This window comes from Chiloscyllium plagiosum, chromosome 43, assembly GCF_004010195.1.
Source record: "Chiloscyllium plagiosum isolate BGI_BamShark_2017 chromosome 43, ASM401019v2, whole genome shotgun sequence".
Classification (NCBI taxonomy): Eukaryota; Metazoa; Chordata; class Chondrichthyes; order Orectolobiformes; family Hemiscylliidae; genus Chiloscyllium; species Chiloscyllium plagiosum.
This window is the reverse complement of record NC_057752.1, coordinates 9,105,833-9,127,192: the sequence shown is the minus strand read 5'-3', so window position 1 is coordinate 9,127,192 and position 21,360 is coordinate 9,105,833. Positions and strand designations below refer to the sequence as shown.

Genomic DNA, 21,360 nt, shown 5'->3' with positions numbered 1-21,360 from the left:
ATGAGGGGCATGGATAGGGTAAATAGGCAAAGTCTTTTCCCTGGGGTGGGGGAGTCCAGAACTAGAGGGCATAGGTTTAGGGTGAGAGGGGAAAGATATAAAAGAGACATACGGGGCAACTTTTTCACATAGAGGGTGGTACGTGTATGGAATGAGTTGCCAGAGGAAGTGGTGGAGGCTGGTACAATTGCAACATTTAAGAGGCATTTGAATGGGTATATGAATAGGAAGGGTTTGGAGGGATATGGGCCGGGTGCTGGCAGGTGGACCAGATTGGGTTGGGATATCTGGTCGGCATGGACGGGTTGGACTGAAGGGTCTGTTTCCATGCTGTACATCTCTATGACTCTCTATGACTCTATGACCGAAAATTTCAACCTCCATAAATTAAGAAAAACATGCCACACATCACTGTTTCTCTTAAAATAGAGTTCCAGTGTCAGGACTTGATAAAATGCCAACAAGTTCAAATCCCAGTTCATGTTATTCATTTAAATTTGCCATTACGTTTTCTGAGTATATGTGTCTGTCTAATTCTCTGCATGTGTATGTCTGTTTGTTTGTATTGCTGTATGCATGTGCATGTGTCTGTCTGTTTGAATCCCTGTACATATGTGTGTATGTCTAACTGCCCATTCTCTGCGTGCATGTGTGTCTGTTTATATTTATGTCTGCATATATGTGTCTATTTGCCACATCCCCGTATCTGTTTGTTCTTATCTCAGTACGTATGTGTTATCTGTCCATGTCTGCGTATGTGTATGTGCATGTCTATACGTTTTTTTTAAAAATTCATAAGGTTAAGGGCATTGCTGGCTAAGTCAGCACTTATTGCCCATCCCAAAAGGCAGTTAAGAGTCAACTTAACTATGGGTATGGAGTCACATTTGGTCCAGACAAAGATAGGAGTTTTCTCCCCTAAAGGACATTAGTGAACTAGATGGGGTTTTCCAACAATAGACTCCAACAATGCGGTGGCAGAGGAAGGTTCAGGGAGTGGAGGGTGGGTTGGTGGGGGACGTGGACCTAACAAGGGATTCGCAGAGGAAATGGTCTCTCCGGAACACAGACAGAGGTGGGGAGGGAACTATATCTCTCGTTGTGGGATCTGTTTATAGGTAGCGGAACTGGAGGAGGATGATGTATCCGGAGGTTGGCGGGGTGGAAGGTGAGGACCAGGGGGAGTTCTGCCCTTGTTGTGATTGGAGGGGTGGGGTTCAAGGGCAGTGGTGTGGGAAGAGGAGGAGATGCACTGGAGGGCATTGTTGACCATGTAGGAGGGGAAATTGCAGTTTTTGAAGAAGGAGGCCATCTGAGATGTTCTATGGTGGAAGTAGTCCTCCTGGGAGCAGATGCGGTGGAGGCAAAGCTTTTGGGAATAAGGGATAGCGTTATTACAGGAGGCAGGGTGGGAGGAGGTATATTCCAGGTAGCTGTGGGAGTTAGTGGGTTTGTAGTAGATGCCTGTGTTGAGACAGTCGCTGGAAATGGAAATAGAGAGGTTCACCAGTAGGGGAGAGAGGTGTCCAAGATGTTCCAGGTGAACTTGAGGTCGGGTTGGAAGGTGTTTGTGAAGTTGATGAACTGTTCAACCTCTGCGTGGGAGCACAAGGTGGCACTAATATAGTCTTCGATGTAACGGAGGAAAAGGTGGGGAATGGTGCCGGTGTAGCTGCGGAAATTAGACTGTTCCATGTACTAGACGAAGAGGCAGGCATAGCTGGGGCCCATGTGGGTGCCCATGATTACCCCTTTGATCTGGAGGAAATTGGAGGATTTAAAGGAAAAATTGTTGAGGGTGAGGACCGATTCAGCCAATCGGATGAGTGTGTTAGTGGAAGGGTACTGATTGGGTCAGTGGGAGAGGAAGAAACGGAGGGCTTGGAAGCCTTTGTCACGGTGGATGGATGTGTACACCAACCTCCAGATACATCGCAGCATCTTCCGCCATTTCCACCAGTTACAAACAGACCCTACCACCAGAGATATATTTCCCTCCCCACCCCAGCTGCATTTCGCAGAAACCATTCCCTCCATGACTCCCTTGTTAGGTCCACGCCCCCCACCAACCCACCCTCCATTCCCAGCACCTTCTCCTGTCACGGCAAGAAATGCAAAACTTGCACCCACACCTCCACTCTCACCTTCGTCTAAGGCCCCAAAGGATCCTTCCACACCTGACAGAGATTTACCTGCACTTCCACACACCTCACCTACTGTGTCCGTTGCTCTTGATGTGGTCTCCTCTACATTGTGGAGACAGGATACCAACTTGCAGAATATTTCAGAGAACATCTCTGGGACACATGCATTAAACAACCCCACTGCCCTGTGGCTGAACACTTTAACTCCCCCTACCACTCCGCCAAGGACTTGCAAGTCCTGGGCCTCCTCCACCGCCAAACTCTAGCCACCCGATGCCTAGAGAAAGAATGCCTCCTCTTCCGCCTTGGGACCCTCCAACCCCACGGGATCAATGTGAATTTCACCACTTTCCTCAATTCCCCTCCCCCCACCTTATCCCAGATCCAACCTTCCAACTCAGCACCACCCTCTTGAACTGTCCTGCCTGTCCATCTTCCTTCGCAGATAACCGTTCCACTCTCCGACCTATCACCTTCACCCCCACCTTCGTCTACCTATCGCATTCCTATCTGCCTTCCCCCAAGCCCCACCCCCTCCCATTTATCTCTCAGCCCCCTCATTCCTGATGAAGAGCTTATGCCCGAAACGTTGATTCTCCTGCTCCTCGGATGCTGCCTGACCTGCTGTGCTTTTCTAGCACCACATTCTTTGACTCATGTCTGTGTGTGTATTTATGTTTCTGTACATGTGTGTCTGTTTGTGTGCATCTGACTATATCTCTGTATGTTTGGGTATGTTTATCATACGGTGATAGAATCACAGAGGTTTACAACGCAGAAAAAGGCCCTTTGAGTCTGCACCAGTCAAAAACCTAACTATTCTAGTCATGATTTGGAGATGCTGGTTAAGAGACTCAACAATCAAGGTATTTTTCAATGTATTTCAGTTACATCCAAAAGCTAGTGCTTCCAAATAAACCTGTTGGACTATAACCTGGTGTTGTGTGATTTTTAACTAACTATTTTAATCCCATTTTCCAGCACTTGGTCCATAGCCTTGTGTACTTTAAATGTTATGAGGATTTTTGCTTCCACCACCTTTTCTACTGAATTTACTGCTGTTACCAAAATTAATCATCCCGTCTACCACTTGTGCGCCCCTGGGCAGCCACTAGAACGACTCAGTATTGTCGAGGCAGGACCCTCCATTGGATTAACCCAGTCTAGGCCAGGGTGATGGGATGAAGGGCTTTTGCCCGAAACGTCGATTTTACTGCTCCTCGGATGCTGCCTGAACTGCTGTGCTCTTCCAGCATCACTAATCCAGAATCTGGTTTCCAGCATCTGCAGTCATTGTTTTTACCAGGGTGATGGGCGGATCGAGGCGCTGAACCGTGTTGGCAGTGTTCGCGCTTTCTTACCGAGAATTGCTGCTCCCGGTTGAAAACCTGTTTTAATGTGTAAGGTGTATAAATATCAGTGTCAAAGTTGAAAAGCTTTCAGTGCAGTGTCACTTGGTACAATAAACATCTTATCTGTTTTCTTCCTGTCAAGGAACGCTGCTTTGGAATACAATGTTTCCATTGAGATTCCGGTCCCAGATCTAAATCGAGGGTAAACAAAATGAAAAATCCGAAGAAAACTGAAAGAAGGGCAAAGATTCCGAGAAAAGTACAGTATGACGAACGAAGGCTCTGCGAAGCAATAACTATAGATAGGTGTATGGTCAGTTTCATAAGAAGAAGACAATGGGGTGATGACCGCAACTCTTCCAGCACTGGATATTTTCATCAAACGTATGTAGCGCTCAGCCAGGAATCGTCATTCTCAGGGAGTTTTTTTTAAGGCGGGGAAGGGGGCACGGGACATGCTGCTGTCCTCTCTTTTGACAACTGACTATATTTTTCCTTACGTTCCTTCATAAGTGTTTTTACCTGTCTTGCTCTCGCCAACTGCGCGGTCTCGATTTTTCCTATGGCTCGTTGGACAGTTGTAGAGAGGCCAATGTCGCTCTCATTGGTTATCAGAATAGCGCTTTCAGAGTCAGTCTTATTCATGCCCTCTTTATTGTCCATGCTGTTCGTGAAACAAAATACAGAACTGAGAACAAAGGAAAAAACCTTCAGAGAGTTATAAAAACATGTATGTGACTTGCCCCCCCCTTAATCGTTTTTTTTTCTTACACCTGTCTTTTGGCACCTTGAGCCACGTGTCATGAATGAGCGATTGTTTACCTGGGTTGACGCCGCGCTGGCGGTACTCGGAAATCGACATGGACGTTCCGTGCGGATTTCACTGTCGGCACGGGCGGGGACAATTGGAAATGACACGGCTCTCAAGGCTGAAACTGACTGAAGGTTACTGTGTGGTAAACGTGTCTCTTTTTGTTTGGAAAGGGGCAGATCAAAGGTGGTTTCTTTTGGCGTGGGGGTTTGGGGGGGGGGGGGGTGTCTTGACAGCAAGAACAAGGAGAAAGAACAAACCACAATTCCCGGGATGCACTGGGCATCTCCACGCAGGCGCTTTGTGTCCCTGGGCGTCGTCATATCTATAAATAGCAGCGCAGTGGAACGCTGAGTCTATTGTTATAGACAGGTCGGTACATTGTAACTGGTTAGAGCAAGGGTTGCGGTAAGTCAGTTTCACCAACTTAGTTACCTTCTTTCGCACCCTTACCTCTCCCCTCGCCGCCCAAGCCATCGCCTGCCAACCCTTTCCATCTGATCGCAGCAAACCCAAGCACACCCACCGGTCAAAAACGAACACTTTCATTAACACGAATCTGTTTGGGAAAAGGGTTGATTGCATATTGTATGAAAAGCTGTTGTGGAGGAAAAAAAAGGACTCGCCCAGTCAAGCGCCATTTAAATCCCTGTACAGCACTTAAATAGGAGGGAAGCTGCCGGTTATAATCTACATTTCAGGTAGGGAATTGCGATTTTTTTTTTGTTTGTGCATGATCAGTGATTGGTCATTAACAAGGATGGCAGAACGCTTTTTTTTCTGTTCAATGATTAGACTGGCTATAAACAAGGCTTGACACCGTTTATGATGCAGTTTCCGGGATAGTCGCCGGTAAATTTTCGTCAGAGCCAATGCTCAGTTGATGAATCATGTCATGTTAAATAGCAGTTCCTTTTCATTGCTCCTCGTTTACCTTTCTAGGGGGCATTTCTCTTCACCCCTGGTTGTTCAGATCAGATGTCAAGATCTAATTCGCCCACACTTCTAGTGAAGCCGGTAAACTGGAATGTAGAATGGGCATTCTTCTAGTGACACCTCGTGAACGGTATGGTTATCAGCAAATAACCATATCCAATATTAATGCTGCACTATGACTTAACAGTATATCGATATATTTATAAAAAAACACGCTTTGTTCCATTTTAGTTAAATCCACAACATTCTCTGATATAAACTAATGACAAATTACCAATTAGCAGGAAATATTGAGGATCCTGCTGCTCCACCGCTCTAGACACTAGCTTTGACTTGGTGTTTATCTAAATTCGTCAGCTACTCAAGATCTGCTTGTATTCTGGATATGTTGTGTATTTTAATAGTTTAAAAATTGTGGGAGTGCAGGAGGCTTATTTGAGGCTTATTTTTATGTATTCCATTCAATCATTATAAAGCAATTGATTTTCTTTGTTTTGACAAAGCTGTTATTAAAAAGTTTTAATGAACCAAGTTTTATGCAGGCTAGCCTGCATAGAGAGCTTGATTTATAATGGGCTCCTGCTCAAGGGCAGCACACAGTTGTAACACTGTCACTAGAAACAAAATGGGCACAATATTAATCAGATTCATCTTTTAATACTGTACTTAATTGTTAAAGTGAAGGACTATTTAAGAAGAATCCCATTGGGGTAAAATTGAAAAAGCAATTCTCAAACAGAATTGGATAAGTGCCTGAAAGGGAAAGAGAATGCATGGGCAGGGAGGGGTAATGGGACAAGCTAAAGTGCTGTTATGGAGCTCCATCACTGGCTCGATTATCTCAATGGCTGCCTTCTGTGTTGCAACCATTTCTATTATTCTGTTCAGTTATTACGTGGGATTGCAGAACTACTACCATCTTTTATATAGGGATCATATTCTACAGTTCCTTTCATTTTTTCATTAAAACTGAAAGATTGTCCAAAAGGTTGCAATTTTTGTACAATCATTACATTCCATGCATATGTACAACTCTGGGATTTTTATATTGCATCTTGTGCGAATTGTTCTAATCCAATCTGTTTTCTTGAGAATGCCAAACCTTTCTGGCCACAAACGTTTTGCTAGTTGTATTGGATTGTCTGGAAGCCTAGAATGCTTTCCATCTTCCTAAATGAAAGCAAAGTGAGAGCGAAGGTTTTTCTGCCAGCTGCAGGAGCACCATTGTCACAAGGACTGCAGCAGTTTGAGGGTCTGCTTGTTTCTGGAGTAATCGGTGAGGGATAATAAATGGCAGCCTTGCCAGCATCACCCATATCGCATGCAGAAAATGCATGAGCATCTTCACTTTCTGTTTCAAACTAATTTTGGTTGAGATGAGGGAGCAGACTGCTCACTTGGCTGGGTAAGATTGACCGTTTTAGCAGAAAGACCAGTATGTGGTTTTTCCCTCCCTCCCCCCACCCTGACACGTGCTCCACCACTGAGACGCTCTTAGCCTGTATTTAAACCTCCATGTTTAATGATTAAATACAGCGAGTACAAGTAAAATCATGTTCAGAAGATTTGTTCTTGATATTGCATTTCTGTGTGAATGTGTAACCAGAAGGTTAATGAGCTGCAGTCAACTGAATGCAAATCAACAATTTGTCTTTACAGGGTGTCTTTAATGTCGGAATGTCCCAGGTATTTCATAGAGTCATGGGTACAGCATGGAAACAGACCCTTTGGTCCTGCTCATCCATGCTGACCAGATATCCAAAATTATTCTAGTCCCATTTGCCAGCACTTGGCTCACATCCCTCTAAACCCTTCCTATTCATGTACCTATCCACATGCCTGGCAGCTCATTCCATACACTCGCCACTCTCTGAAAAAGTTGCCCCTTAAGTCTCGTTATATCTTCCCCTCTCACCCTAAACCTATGCCCTCTAGTTCTGGACTCCCCCACCCGGGACAAGATTTTGTCTGTCTCTTCACCCTATCCATGCCCCTCATGATTTTATAAACCTCTACAAGGTCCCTCCTCAGCCTCTGACACTCCAGGGAAAACAGCACCAGCCTATTCAGCCTCTAATTATAGCTCAAATGCTCCAACCCTGGCAACATTCTTCTAAATTGTTTCTGAATCCTTTCAAGTTTCACAACATCATTCCAGTAGGAGGGAGACCAGAACTGTGCACAATATTCCAAAAGTGGCCTAACCAATGTCCTGTACAGCGCAACATGACCTCCCAACTCCTGTACTCCATACTCTGACCAATAATGGAAAGCATACCAAACGCCTTCGCTATCCTATCTATCTGCGACTCTACTTCCAAGGAGCTATGAACCTGCACTCCAAGGTCTTGTTCAGCAACACTCCCCAGGACCTTACCATTAAGTGTCTAAACTAACACCTTGAAGCTTTTTATCACTACCCTCCTGTCTTGGAAACTCCAGACAAGCAATCCCTTCTGCTGAAGTGGCTAGTTCCTCTGGACTGAACTGAAATTGATTCTCTTGCTGGGGGGCAAAACTCAGTTCATTTCCTTAATGTGTTTGCTCTATCTGTCATAACAGCAAATTGCATTTCTATATGCATCTCCACTGTAGTAAAATGAACCCATTTGTTTCACAGGTACAAAATCTGATACTGAGTCACAAGGAGAAAGTGAGACAGCTGACTAAAACTTGATCAAGGAGGGGTGTGAAGTGAGATATTACAGCTGTGTGTGATGGGGGAATTGCATCTCTTTGGTCACACTGACCGTTCTGAGAAACCTGTTGCTCAAAGGTCCCCCAGCCAGCTATTGGGAATACAATGGAAAGACAAACTGCTCCTAATGTTTGAAATAGGACTGTATGCTCTTTGGGTGAGACAGCAGTAGTATGTTGGTGCTTTGGAACAGCAGTAGAATGTGTGTACTGAAATACTTATTCTCCAATTATCTTGGACTATGCATCACACTTGAGGTGCAAAGCTCAGTCCTGGCACATGGCCAGAATGAAGAATTACAGCCATTAATGATTTGTGTTCTACAGCAGTTTAATGCTGAGTTAGTGATGTTGAGAAGAGGTAACTTGATCATCTTGCATCAAAGTAATAAATGAGGTTCAACATCACTCATTGCTAACCAAGACAAATGGTACTGAATGTATAGGATTGAATACAGAAAGCAACTGTTCAGTTGGCAGTCAAAGCCTGCAAATGAACCACTTGCAGCTTGCCACCTACCTGATATATGGGATGATCAACACCTCAAAAAATTGTTTACATAATACACATCTACCTATTGAATGTCAAATGAGAGCAGGGAAACAAAGTAAACTCTTGACAGCCACTTGAATCAACATACAAAGCATCTGGTTTCTTTGTCACCTGGTGTACACTGTATTCAGACAGGAAATAAAACATACTGGTTTCTTTTTACTTTAGGATGAGAATAGGCTCTTGCTGTGTCCCTTCCTCTATCTGTTTATTTTGCATGCAGGCATTAACTGGCTGTTCCGTCTACTGGTTGTCATGAATGGTTGCATCCATTTGCTGAGGCCCACATGTTGTGTTGCAAGATGTATAAGCTTCAGTAAGCATAAGCAAGTAACTGTTCAACTTAATGTGCTGTGCCAGGACAACTACTTCTACACCCCCCCCCCTCCCCTCCAAGCACACTTTGGCAATTTAAATAGTGTCAAATTCCATTCTTTTACAAAAGAAAACCAATCCTTATCCACTGCAACAAGTCAACATTTGACATTAAAGGCGTCAGGAGCAACAATCCAGGAAACATCTGAAAATGTGACCCTAGACTTATTTCGTAATCTTAACTTACTGAAGACAATTTGTGCCAATATAAACCACCTGCTTGTGCAGACTCTAGTACCAGATTAGAAACTTTCTGGCCTGTTGTATTCTGGACCTGTAAAGCTCTGATTTTCTTTCCAGCATTGCTCGTTAAAATGACAGGGTTCTTTAGCTGCCACAGTAGATGATGACTGGTATTCAAAGATATCACTGGTGCTGAACTCTTGCTATCAACATCTGGAGAGTTGCCTAGCTGTGTAAACACTAGCTACAAGAGCAGGTCAAAGGTGAGCAATTGTGTGGTGAGTAACTCCCAACCTGTCACCCCAAAGCCTGCCCACTATGTTCTGGGCAAAGGTCAGGAATGTGATGAAATATCCCCACTTGACTGAGAGCAGCTCAGGAGGCTCTATACCATCCAGGACAAAACAGTCTGCTTTTATTGATGCCCCATCTACCACCTTCAACATTCACTCCCTCCACCACCAATGCATAGTGGTTAGCAGTGTGTAGCACCTACAAGATGCACTGTAATAACTTGCCAAGGTTCCTTCAACAGCATCTTCCAAACCTGCAACGTCCACCACCGAGAAGGACAAAGGCAGCAGATATGTGGGAACACCACTTGGAAGTTCTCCTCCAAGTCACTCACCATCCTGACTTGGAAATTGTCAACACTCCTTCAGTGTGACTGGGTCAAAATCCTGGAATTCTCTCAAGGGCATTGTGGATCAACCTACAGCATGTGGCCTGTAGCAGTTAAGGTGGATCACTACCTTCCCAAAGGTAATTGGGAATGGGCAATAAATGCTGGTCCAGCCAGTGTGCTCACATCCCATGAATGAAGAAGTCCTTTAGTACAGGATAATTGGAATACCAGAATGAAGAAATCTTGTTCCAGTTGTACAGGGATTTAGTGAGACAATACCTAGAATATTGTATGTAATTTTGGTTTCCATATTTTTAGGAAAGATATTCAACACTTTGAATTGGAGGCGGTAGAGTGAATACTCACTAGATTAAGATGTGTTACGGTAACTTGTCTATCTGGCATTGAGAAGGATGAGAGGTGATTTCATTTGAACATAAAAGATAGAAAGGGCCTTTGTAGGCTTTGTTTCCCATGGCTAAGGAATTTAGAACACTGAGGCATAGTCTCAGGATAAGGGACCAATTGTTTGGGATTGAGATTGGAAATGTCTTCAATAAAAGGTTATGAAGCTTTTAAATCCTGTATCCTAGACAATTGTAGATACGACATCAGTGAAGATATTTAAGGTGGAGACATTTTTGGTGTCTCTGAATTGAGTGGAGGAACTGGCAGGAAAACTTATTTGAAGCAGTGACTGTATTGAATGGTGGAGCCTGTTTGAAAGGCTGGATGGCTTGCTCCAGCTCTTATTTAGTATGTTCTTATTGTTTTTCTGGATTAGTTTCACATTAGACTCATCTGTCTATTCCTGTTGACTGGACTCTAAAAGTCATATTATCCATACACATTTTTTGTGTGATAGTGAGTTTTGAGAAGATTTGTAGCTCAGGCTGAGGTTCTGGATGTAGGTTTGCTCGCTGAGCTGGAAGGTTTGTTTTCAGATGTTTCGTCACCATACTAGCAATATCTTCAGTGAGCCTCTGAATGAAGCACTGGTGGTGTAGCCTGCTTTGTCGTTTCCTTGGGTTGGCGATGTCATTTCCTGTTCTCTTTCTGGGGGTGGTAAATGGGATCCAAGTCAAAGACCAGGAAATGATGTCACCACAGGAAATAACATCACTGACCCTAGGAAACTCAAACATAGAAAGCGGGCTACACCACCAGTGCTTTATTTGGAGGCTCATTGCAGATCATACCTAGTATGATGACAAAAGGTCTGAAAACAAACCTTCCAGCTCAGCGAGCAAACCCACATCAAGAATATTTTGTGATCTGTTGCCCTGATCAAGCCATTATATAAACATGATGTTCTGGTGTTAGTGTAGGTGTGCCCTCAATATCTGGTTGATAGATTAAGCTGGTCTACCAATTCAGCAATGAGACTGAAGTGGTTTTGGTGTTCCCTGTTGGAGAGCATTTATGTTACAAATAACTTTTTTTTTGTTCTTTGTATCCCCAGCCACCCCCCGCTCCCCCCCCCCCACCCCACCTGTTGTGTAACACATACACTTGTAGGATGTCAGAAATAGAATGGCTATATAATTGTTCTTGCTCCGTTTTGAGCTTAGAAGCCTTGAAATTTTACCTTGGAGCTCACTTTGGTTTTTAATAGGAGTCCCTGATGACGACTACTTCAATGCGTGGTTTACAGACATTGCTGAGCCTGGTCGTGTGAGGGAGTTGAATAAACAACTGTTGAGCTGCAGGCATGAAATCAGTGGCAGCTGACATTCTGAAGCTTAGTGATGTCTCTGTCCAGGTTGCTCGATGTCACCAGCATTGGCTAAGAAAATGGGTGACTTGACAGTTAAGTACTAACAATATAGTCTATCTATTTAAATGGAAGTTAATACCTGATAAACAAATCTCTTTACATATCCCTTACTATCTTTCCTGATTATTCTTGTCCTTTTTAAATTAATAAAACATTTAAATGCATGTCTGTTTATTTATTGCATTTGTGTTGCATCACCTCAAAAAAGCCTTTGTGTTGATGTTTTCTCCGATCCATGTGTAGCTTAAGTTTTTTTTAATCTAGATGTACAAATCGCCTCAAACAATTCAGATATTTTCACCTCATCACATGCTGGGGCTGAACCACTTTGCCCAAATTAACAAGTTAATTTTGCTTAGCTGTGTAAACTGCTCATGCTTCGTGATTTATACCTATTTTAAAAAAAAAATTGTAATTATAATCCAGTTTGCATTCCACTGTTTAAATTCTTTTCCAAATTTGACGACTCATTTAAAATAGACAAATGAGTCAAATGGTTCAAGTGAGAGTGACTGAGGATGAATTCAGCAGTTGAATGCAGCATTAAGGAGCCATGGCAAAACCAGAGTCACTGGGAATTGAGGGCAAACTGCTGGCTGGAGTCATACCTAGCACAAAGGAAGATGGTTGTGGTTGTTGGTCAGTCATCTCAGCTCCAGGACATCTCTGCAGGAGTTCATCAGGGTATTATCCTCTGTCCAATCATCAGTGGCTTCATCAATGACGTTCCCTCCTTCATAAGGTCAGAAGTGGGGATGTTTGCTGAAAATTACACCATTTTCAGCACCATTTGCTACTGCTCAGGAATAGAAGCAGCCTGTGTCCAAATGCAGCAAAACCTCGAGCTAACCAAGGCTTGAACTGACACATAGCAATTAACAACTGTACCAGGCAATGATCATCTCTAGTGCCACAAGGATTGGTGCTGGGTCCACTACTTTTCGTCATTTTATATAAATGATTTGGATGTGAACATAGGCAGTATAGTTAGTAAGTTTGCAGATGACAACAAAATTGGAGGTGTAGTGGACAGCGAAGGAGGTTACCTCGATTACAACAGGATGCTGATCAGATGGGTCAACGGGCTGAGGAGTGGAGATGGAGTTTAATTTAGATAAATGTGAGGTGCTGCATTTCTGAAAAGCAAATCAGCAGGACTTATGCACTTAATGATAAGGTCCTAGGGAGTGTTGCTGAACAAAGAGACCTTGCAGTGCAGGTTCATAGCTCCTTGAAAGTGGAATCACCAGTAGACAGGATAATGAAGGTGTTAGTATGCTTTCCTTTTTTGTCAGAGCATAGTAGTGGGGAGGTCATATTGCAGCTGCACAGGACACTGGTTAGGCCACTTTTGGAATATTGCATGCAATTCTGGTCTCCTTCCTATCGAAAGGATGTTGTGAAACTTGAAAGGGTTCAAAGATTTACAAGGATGTTGCCAGGGTTAGAGGATTTGAGCGATAGGGAGAGGCTGAATAGGCTGAGGCTGTTTTCCCTGGAGAATTGGAGACTGAGGGGTGACCTTGTAGAGGTTTATAAAATCGTGAAGGGCATGGATAGGATAAATAGGCAAAGTCTTTTCCCTGGGGTGGGAGAGGCCAGAACTAGAGGACATCGGTTTGGGGTGAGGGGAAAGATATGAGACCTAAGGGGCAACTTTTTCACGCAGAGGGTGGTAAGTGTATGGAATGAGCTGCCAGTGGAGGTGGTGGAGACTGGTACAATTGCAACATTTAAAAGGCATCTGGATGAGTATATGAATAGGAAGGGTTTGGAGGGATATGGGTCAGGTGCTGGCAAATGGGACTCGATTGGGTTAGGATATCTGGTCAGCATGGATGAATTGGACTGACTAGTCTGTTTCAGTGCTGTACATTGACTCTAGACTCTAAGAATTTAACCATCGCTCCTTGACGTTACTTTTGCTGAATCTGCCACTTCCAACATCCTTCGAATTATCATTGACCAAAAACTGAACTGTAGCTACAAAAGCAGGTTAGAGGTGAAGGATCCTGTGGTGTAACCCATCTCCTGTCGTCTCAATGCCTTTATTCACTCCTGGGATATGGGCATCACTAGCTGGACCAGCATTTATTGTCCATCTGGAGTTGCCCTTGAGAAAGTGGTGGTGAGTTGCCTTCTTGAACCACTGCAATGTGGTGTACGTAGACCCACCATTTCATGAGGGAGGAAGTTCCAGCATTTTGAGCCAGCAAAGCTGAAGAAACGGTCATCTAATTCCAACTCAGGATGGTGAATGTCTTGGAGGGGAACTTGCAGATGTTGGTGTTCCCATATGTCTAATGCTCTTGTCCATCTACAAGGAAGTGATCATGGGTTTTGGAATGTGTTGTCCAAAGGAGTGTTGAAATTTCTTGTTCAATGGTACAAAATTCCTTTCAATTAACATCTAAGATCTGCCTGTGTTGAGGATGAGGAGGAATTTCCAGCTTGCGCTCTCCCCCCCCCCCCCCATTAATGGCTCAATTGTTAATACTCCAATGAAGCAGAAGAAGGGGAGACAGTACCCTAGCTAATGCACTGTAAAACTGAGCTGTCACCATTGAAGTGCCTTCCTGTCTGTCTGTACACTATATCTGACCATGTGCTAAGGGTATAAGGAATTAGTCAATAACTAAGGAATTCTCATTTTGTTTCTAATTTTTGACATTTGTCACAGAATTAAATGAACACACTTCTACAGTTCTATTTGCTTTGCTGTGATTTACCCGAGGGTAACCATAGGAAGCTCCTTTCCAGGGTGTTTTAGCTAATATGATTAAATCAGCCATGACACAGTCTGTTACTGAGAATGGGGATATTTTTCATGGCACAAGTTTTTTTTATTTCAAAAGTGGAGAAATCATACTACCTGTCAGCTGATGGGACGAATGGTGAATAGTGTATTTATTCAGTAAACAGGGTCTCGATGAATTGTAGCAAACAGAAGTTAGAACCCTCAACTAAAAGTTCAGCAATGCCCCCCAATACAAGTAGGATACCTTCTGCAGCATGATCGTGAGTGGAGGCTAGTTACAGAATAGTGTAAAACCAATCCCAGTTATTTACTCCATGTGATTATTATAGGAAATAGTTTTTGAGCCTAGCAATAGTGATGTAGCTGTGTGCAGTCTTAATTACTGGATCTGTTAATGATTGGCAGGGCTGAAGGAAAACCTCCAGTGATTTGATGGCTAAATTCAAATAACTCATAGGGAAAGAAGGAACTTCTGACTTGGCAACTAAATGGGAGGTATCTTATCTCCATTTTAAAACTTAGGCAGCACAGTGACTCAGTAGTTACCACTGCTGCCTCATAGTGCCAATGACCTGGGTTTGATTCCAACCTTGGGTGACTGTGTAAACTCCACACAGACATTCTCCCAGTGTCAGCTGGGTGCTTTGGTTTCCCCTCCGTCCAATGATGTGCAGACTAGATGGATTGGCCATGGTAAATGCAGGGTTACAGGATAGGATGGAATGTGGATATGAGTGGGATACGCTTTGGAGGGTCAGTGTAGAGTTGATGGGCCAAATAGCCTATTTCTGTACTGTCGGGATGCTTTGATTTTATGCAAGTCAGTCTTGTGAACTGTAAAGGACAGTCTTTGTTACTTTAGTCAGCCTGGGGAGGTCGTGACAGTAATGCCATTCTTATCTGGTCTGGCCTACATGTGACTCCAGGCCTACAGTGATGTGGTTGACTCTTAACTGCCTTCTGGTCAATTAGGGATGGGCAATAAATGCTGGCCTAGCCAATGACATCCTCATCCTGTAAATGATTTTTTTAAAAGTAGTAAGTTGAGGGAAATGATCTGGCCTCCAATGATTTATTTTGCCAAGTATTAAATGACTTAAATTATCTACCTACATCCAGCTTTTCACCTGGAAACTAAGCATGTGAGCAGTTTTCAAATCCATATTCTGAAGGTTATTCCTCTTGGGATACCTTTATCAAGCTGCAATAGAATTGGGCTATAGGTGGGAGCAGACTATAAGATCAGAATTTAACATACATTGTGAATCTTTTTTTGCTAGTATTGGCGGGGGGAATAACTGGGACTAGAATAGAATCCTCAGTGTGGAAACAGGCCCTTCAGCCCAAGTCCACAACGACCCTCCGAGTAACCTACCCAGAGCCATTCCACTTACCCTATATTTTATCCTTGGCTCTGGCACCTAACCTACACATCCCTGAACACTTTTGCCAATTTAGCACAGCCAATTCACCTAATCTGCACATCTTTGGACGGAGGGGAAACCAGAGCACTCAGAGGAAACCCACACAGACATGGAGAATGTGCAAACTCCAGTCACCTGAGGCTGGAATTGAACCCAGGTCCCTGCTGCTGAGGCAGCAGTGCTAACCACTGAGCCACCATGCTGCCCCACTGTGATACTGTAGTCCTGGCTCAGAACAAATTGAATTGTCATAAATATTTCATTTATTAGACTCGGGAGTATTTTGCAGGACTGTAGAGAAAAAGCAGTTCAATTGGCATTCATTCTGCTGACTGTGTCTCGATGAACCAAATGACTACTTTTAGTGCTGTAAGATTCTACAATGTCAGATTCATTCATCCAAGCCTCGAGGTTTGCTTCTGTATTTAATAAAGGATAAGGTCTTCCTTCAAACCCAACCCCTATAAAGGCATTTCGGTCTATTAAGGTACCATAAGCTCTTGGTATCCTTGACCTTTTCATCTCTGGTTCAGGTCACTGGCACTGGAAGCAGCGTGACCCGAAATAAAGCATGGTGCTTCAGAAAAGTAGTCCAAAAAGAGGCTCTTCGCCTTGCTTGGGCCTTTAAAGGATTAAGTATTATCTTGACTGAAGACTTGATGAACTGCTTGGGCTTTTGATCAACAGCCCAAAAATTTTACAACTTTCCAAGGAAATTGATCGTGTCTGGATAACAGCAGCAGTGCAGTTAAAGCACCAGGGCTGTGTATGTTTAGGCTCTTAGAATGATAATGAACAGCCCTAGAGGCATCTGGTTCGATTGCTAAATCTTCATTACAGTAGCTTTGTTGTCAGCTCCTTTTTCATATTAGTCTTTAGTTGTAGCATTCTTACCCCAGGTCAGAATGTTAGTTTCACATTCTTTTGAAACACATCATCCAGGCTGATACCCCAGACAGTACTGCACTGGGTGTCATCTTTCAAATGAGACCCTCAATGCAGGCCCTGCCTTCCCTCTCTGGCAGACCAGGAAGATCTCATTACACAATTTAAAAAGAGGAAATTCTATGGTATTCTGGATAACATTTAGCTCTCAACCTGTATCACACAAGTAGGTAATCTAGGCATTCTCATAGTTAGTGGGAGCTTACTATGCACTAACTATGGACTAATGCATCTCTACATTACAACAGTAGTTGCACTTCAAAGGTATTTAATTGACTGTAAACTGCTTTGCAACATCTTGAGGTCATGAAAGACCCTGCATAAATGCAAGATTTTTAAAATATGATCACTGCAAATGGTTTCCACTGTCAGTCCACTTGGGCATGCGCTTAGGGTTGAGGATAACTTGCTTTCACATCAGTTCAGTGGTTTCTGAAGTGGCTGACTAATGCAGTATGATCAGCAGACTCTGCCACATGAGGGCAGGTGATAGGTGAAGGATTGGAGTTGTTTCAAGGTTTCTGTACTCTCTTTGCCTCAACTTCACCTCTGCACATTCCCAAAATGAATGTCTCCATGTATTTAGTTCTCTCCTGAATGAGCGTTTTCCATTTTGGTCACTCAGGTGCTGGCAGGTGGGACTAGATTGGGTTGGGATATCTGGTTGGCATGGACGGGTTGGACCGAAGGGTCTGTTTCCAGGCTGTACATCTTTATGACGCTATAAGCCAGGGCAGGGGGTCTCCTGTGAATTGGTGGTAGGCTTGGCCTCTGCAGAGATGCTGTCTCAAAGCACAGCCTCATCCCCAGTTGTCGGGGGAACCCTTTCCCATTGTACCAAAGTTCTGTTCTCCTGAGACATGTGATAGTTGGAAGTAATGGTTTACCCAAAAAAAACTCTTATTGTCCACTCTTCAAAATGAAGTTTGGAGCCTGGAATATCGAGATTTTCATGGACAACTCCAACAGTGACAGTACTGAATGACAACTGCTGTCTGAGCTTGGGAACTCTGGCATCTTGGCATCTATATTGCTGCCCAAAGAAAGATAGGCAGAAGAAAGCTAACTGAAGCAAAGGTGGCAGGAAGGGCCTCCAGAAGAGGATCAGTACCACCTCAGGATGAGCTTTGACATAAATTAGCTTGTGCCTCATGACTACACAACTCCCAATCCGAATTGGCATGTTGCTGGCATCAGTGCATATGCTCTGACAGTTGAGTCCTTGGACAGGACCAAGGAAGAATTCTACTGAACTTAATCCCTAGCCTGAGCCCCAATGGGTGACAAACTGATTCTGTGTGGCGGTTTCATCAACAGAGTCTGGGAGGACAAAACTTTGCAAGTGATAGGCAAGGAATGAGTAGGGAAAGCAATTAGGCAATCATAGAGATGTACAGCACAAAAACACCCTTTTGGTCCAACTCGTTCAGGCTGACCAGATATCCCAACCCAATCTAGCCCCACCTACCAGTATCTGGCCCATATCCCACTAAACCCTTATCCCACTATACCCATCCAGATGCCTCTTAAATGTTGCAATTGTACCAGCCTCCACCACTTCCTCTGGCAGCTCATTCCATACACATACAACCCTCTGTGTGAAAAAGTTGCCCCTTAGGTCTCTTTTATATCTTTCCCCTCTCACCCTAAACCTATGCCCTCTAGTTCTGGACTCCCCAAACCCAGGGAAAGGACTTTGCCTATTCACCCTATCCATTGCCCCTCATGATTTTATAAACCTCCAGAAAGTCACCCCTCAGCTTCTGACGCTCCAGGGAAAACAGCCCCAGCCTGTTTAGCCTCTCCCTATAGCTCAAATCCTCCAACTCTGGCAACATCCTTGCAAATCTTTTCTGAACCCTTTCAAGTTTCGCAACATCTTTCCGATAGGAAGGTGACCAGAATTGCACGCAATATTCCAACATTGGCCTAACCAATGTCCTGAACAGCCGCAACATGACCTCGCAACTCCTGTACTCAATACTCTGACCAATAAAGGAAAGCATACTAAATGCCGCCTTCACTATCCTATCTACATGAGACTCCACTTTCAAGGAGCTATGAACCTGCACTACAAGGTCTTTTTGTTCAGCAACACTCCCTAGGACCTTACCATTAAGTGTATAAGTCCTGCTAAGATTCGCTTTCCCAAAATGTGGCACCTTGCATTTATGTAAATTAAACTCCATCTGCCACTCCTCAGCCCATTGGCCCATCTGATCAAGATCCCATTGTAATCTGAGGTAACCTTCTTCACTGTTGTTGTGGTTCTGTTCGCCGAGCTGGGAATTTGTGTTGCAGATGTTTCGTCCCCTGTCTAGGTGATATCCTCAGTGCTTGGGAGCCTCCTGTGAAGCGCTTCTGTGATCTTTCCTCCAGCATTTGTAGTGGTTTGAATCTGCCGCTTCCGGTTGTCAGTTCCAGCTGTCCGTTGCAGTGATCGGTATATTGGGTCCAGGTCGATGTCACCTAGACAGGGGACGAAATGTCTGCAACACAAATTCCCAGCTCAGCGAACAGAATCACAACAACGAGCACCCGAGCTACAAATCTTCTCACAAACATTGAACTTCTTCACTGTCCACTACGCCTCCAATTTTGGTGTCATCTGCAAACTTGCCAACAATCCCTCTTATGCTCACATCCAAATCGTTTATGTAAATGATGAAAAGTACTGGACCCAGCATCGATCCTTGTGGCACTCCACTGGTCATAGGCCTCCAGTCTGAAAAACCAACCCTCCATGTCTTCTACATTCGAGCCAGTTCTGTATCCAAATGGCGAGTTCTCCCTGTATTCCATGAGATCTAACCATGCTCACCAGTCTCCCATGGGGAACCAATTTCTAGCAGTCTTCCTCTTAATAGAATATCTTGAATGTCTTTTCATAACCAAAACCCTATGTTGCCAGAGAAACAAGCACAAGATCTTGTGGCAGCACCAATTGTGTGAATAATGGCACTTGCTTGACAATATCTAACACACAAGGGACCACAGACATCCATGTCACCAACGATGTGATAAGTACTGTTAACTGCTGGATCCATTGCTGGCTTATCTAACCACCACCCACCTCCATCTGCCCAGCTCCTAAATAGCCAAAGCAATAGAAACAATGCGTAAGAAAATGAAATTGAAAGCTTAAAGGCCCCAAATTGACAGTCCTTCTCATACAATGCCTCAATTCAGTTTGACGTGGAAAGGTTATTTCTTGTTGGAAAGTCTAGGATCAACATCGAGGACCAAACTGCCTGTACTGCAGTGGAATGCTCTATGATCAGAGGGTGTAATTTCACAGGAAGGAGTTGCATATTTAAGACAGATGAGGTGGAATTTCTTCTGCAGGTAGTGAATTGTGGAATTTTTTTTAGCATAGTGTATATTAGTGTGTATTCAAGACTGACACAGATTAATAAAATTTGTTAAGGAATTGAGGGTTATGGGGGAAAAAGCAAGAAAGTGGAGTTGGGCATGATCTCTTTGAATGGCAGAGCAGACTTGATGGATTGAACGGCCTATTTCTGCTCATACAGCTTAGTCTTCATGCTAACCCCTCATCCTCCAGCCACTAGGAACTAATATTGTTTCTATAATGTCTGGTAAACCCTCAAGACCACCATAGAAGGTCCCTGCAAAAGAGCACCTCTATCTCTCTATCAAAGCAACATGGTAACAGGTTTGAAAATAGGACCTAACAGTTTTAATTGACTGGAAGCTCCTCCACCGCTCAAAGCGGTAGTTCTACAGATGTCTGAAGGCAGTGTGTGGTATTAAACTCTCAACATAAAGAACAAACAGTGGATGGAAAGTGTGCAAGTCTAAACACTAGTGGACACCCATGATGTGTGGCTGCTTCAGTGTTGTCAAGAGAATCTATGGCCTAGACACTTGATAGGTAAAAACAATGACTGCAGATGCTGGAAACCAGATTCTGGATTAGTGGGGCTGGAAAAGCACAGCAATTCAGGCAGCATATGAGGAGCAGTAAAATCGACGTTTTGGGCAAAAGCCCTTCATCAGGAATACAGGCAGAGAGCCTGAAGGGTGGAGAGATTGATACTTGATACCCTACCTCAAGGAGAGCTCATCAATGACCAGGAGGCAGTTGGTGCTTGCCAAGAGAATATTTTGAAGACCTCCACCAGCAGTGATAGACCTGAGACAATAGCCACACTTGTTTTGGTCTAGATACTTTTTAAAATACCTTCAGAGCTCTTCTGGCATATCTCTGGAGCAGGTGAGACTTGAACCTGCCCTTCTGATCTAGAGGTAGGATTGTTCTGACCCAGTGATAACATTCCTTTGTCATGGTCTACGATGAGTTCACATTCCAGGTGACTGGTACATTGCTGCTATGTTTAACTGATTTAACTAGCAGAGTCCTAAACCTGCAAGAAAGGAGACCTCTGGCTCTGGTAGAGGTTAATTGGAATTAGTGGCTGAATGCCAGCAACTGATTGACACACAATTTCCAGGAATCCAAAATAATCCTTTGAGCATTGCTACTGGATGTTTGTTGTCGCTATGATATTTGCAAGTCCCTGCTCCATATTTTTACTGTATCCCTAGTAATGACAGATTACCTACAGCAGGCACATGTTCAAAATGTTAGTCACCTGCAGCCGAAGGTGGGCAGATATCAGCTTCAAGGTGTTGCTAATATTTAATAAACCTGATGAACTGAACAAGCACATGGAAAGGTGGTTGGAGCACAAACTCTATCCGATGGAGAATGTTGTCATGAAATAAGCTGTCAGCACTATTCCAGATTTTGCTACCT

The 21,360-nt window shown here is 43.8% G+C and overlaps 2 protein-coding genes across 11 annotated transcripts in view; one reads left to right on the top strand and one right to left on the bottom strand.

Moving 5' to 3' along the window:
* Nucleotides 1–4,527, bottom strand: part of LOC122543358 — a 39,520-nt gene extending 34,993 nt beyond the window's left edge. For 2 of the 5 annotated variants that reach the window (XM_043681965.1, XM_043681963.1), the window contains exons 1-3: nt 4,319–4,526; nt 4,019–4,160; nt 3,506–3,532 (exon numbers count right to left, since the gene is read on the bottom strand). In XM_043681965.1, the coding sequence (XP_043537900.1) occupies nt 3,506–3,532; nt 4,019–4,159 (168 nt within the window). In that variant the 5' untranslated portion in view covers nt 4,160; nt 4,319–4,526. Of the gene's footprint in view, nt 1–3,209; nt 3,375–3,505; nt 3,533–4,018; nt 4,161–4,318 lie in introns of those variants that run through there. The other 3 variants (XM_043681960.1, XM_043681962.1, XM_043681964.1) reach the window with 3 other exon arrangements.
* Nucleotides 4,528–4,642: 115 nt separating this feature from the next.
* The window catches only part of LOC122543359 (cysteine/serine-rich nuclear protein 2-like), a 68,721-nt gene continuing 52,003 nt past the window's right edge, over nt 4,643–21,360 (top strand). The window contains exons 1-3 of one of the 6 annotated variants that reach the window (XM_043681967.1): nt 4,643–4,715; nt 9,169–9,314; nt 11,292–11,486. The gene's annotated coding sequence lies outside the window, so the exon portion shown is untranslated. Of the gene's footprint in view, nt 5,009–9,168; nt 9,315–11,291; nt 11,487–21,360 lie in introns of all 6 variants that reach the window. The other 5 variants (XM_043681968.1, XM_043681974.1, XM_043681970.1 and 2 more) reach the window with 5 other exon arrangements.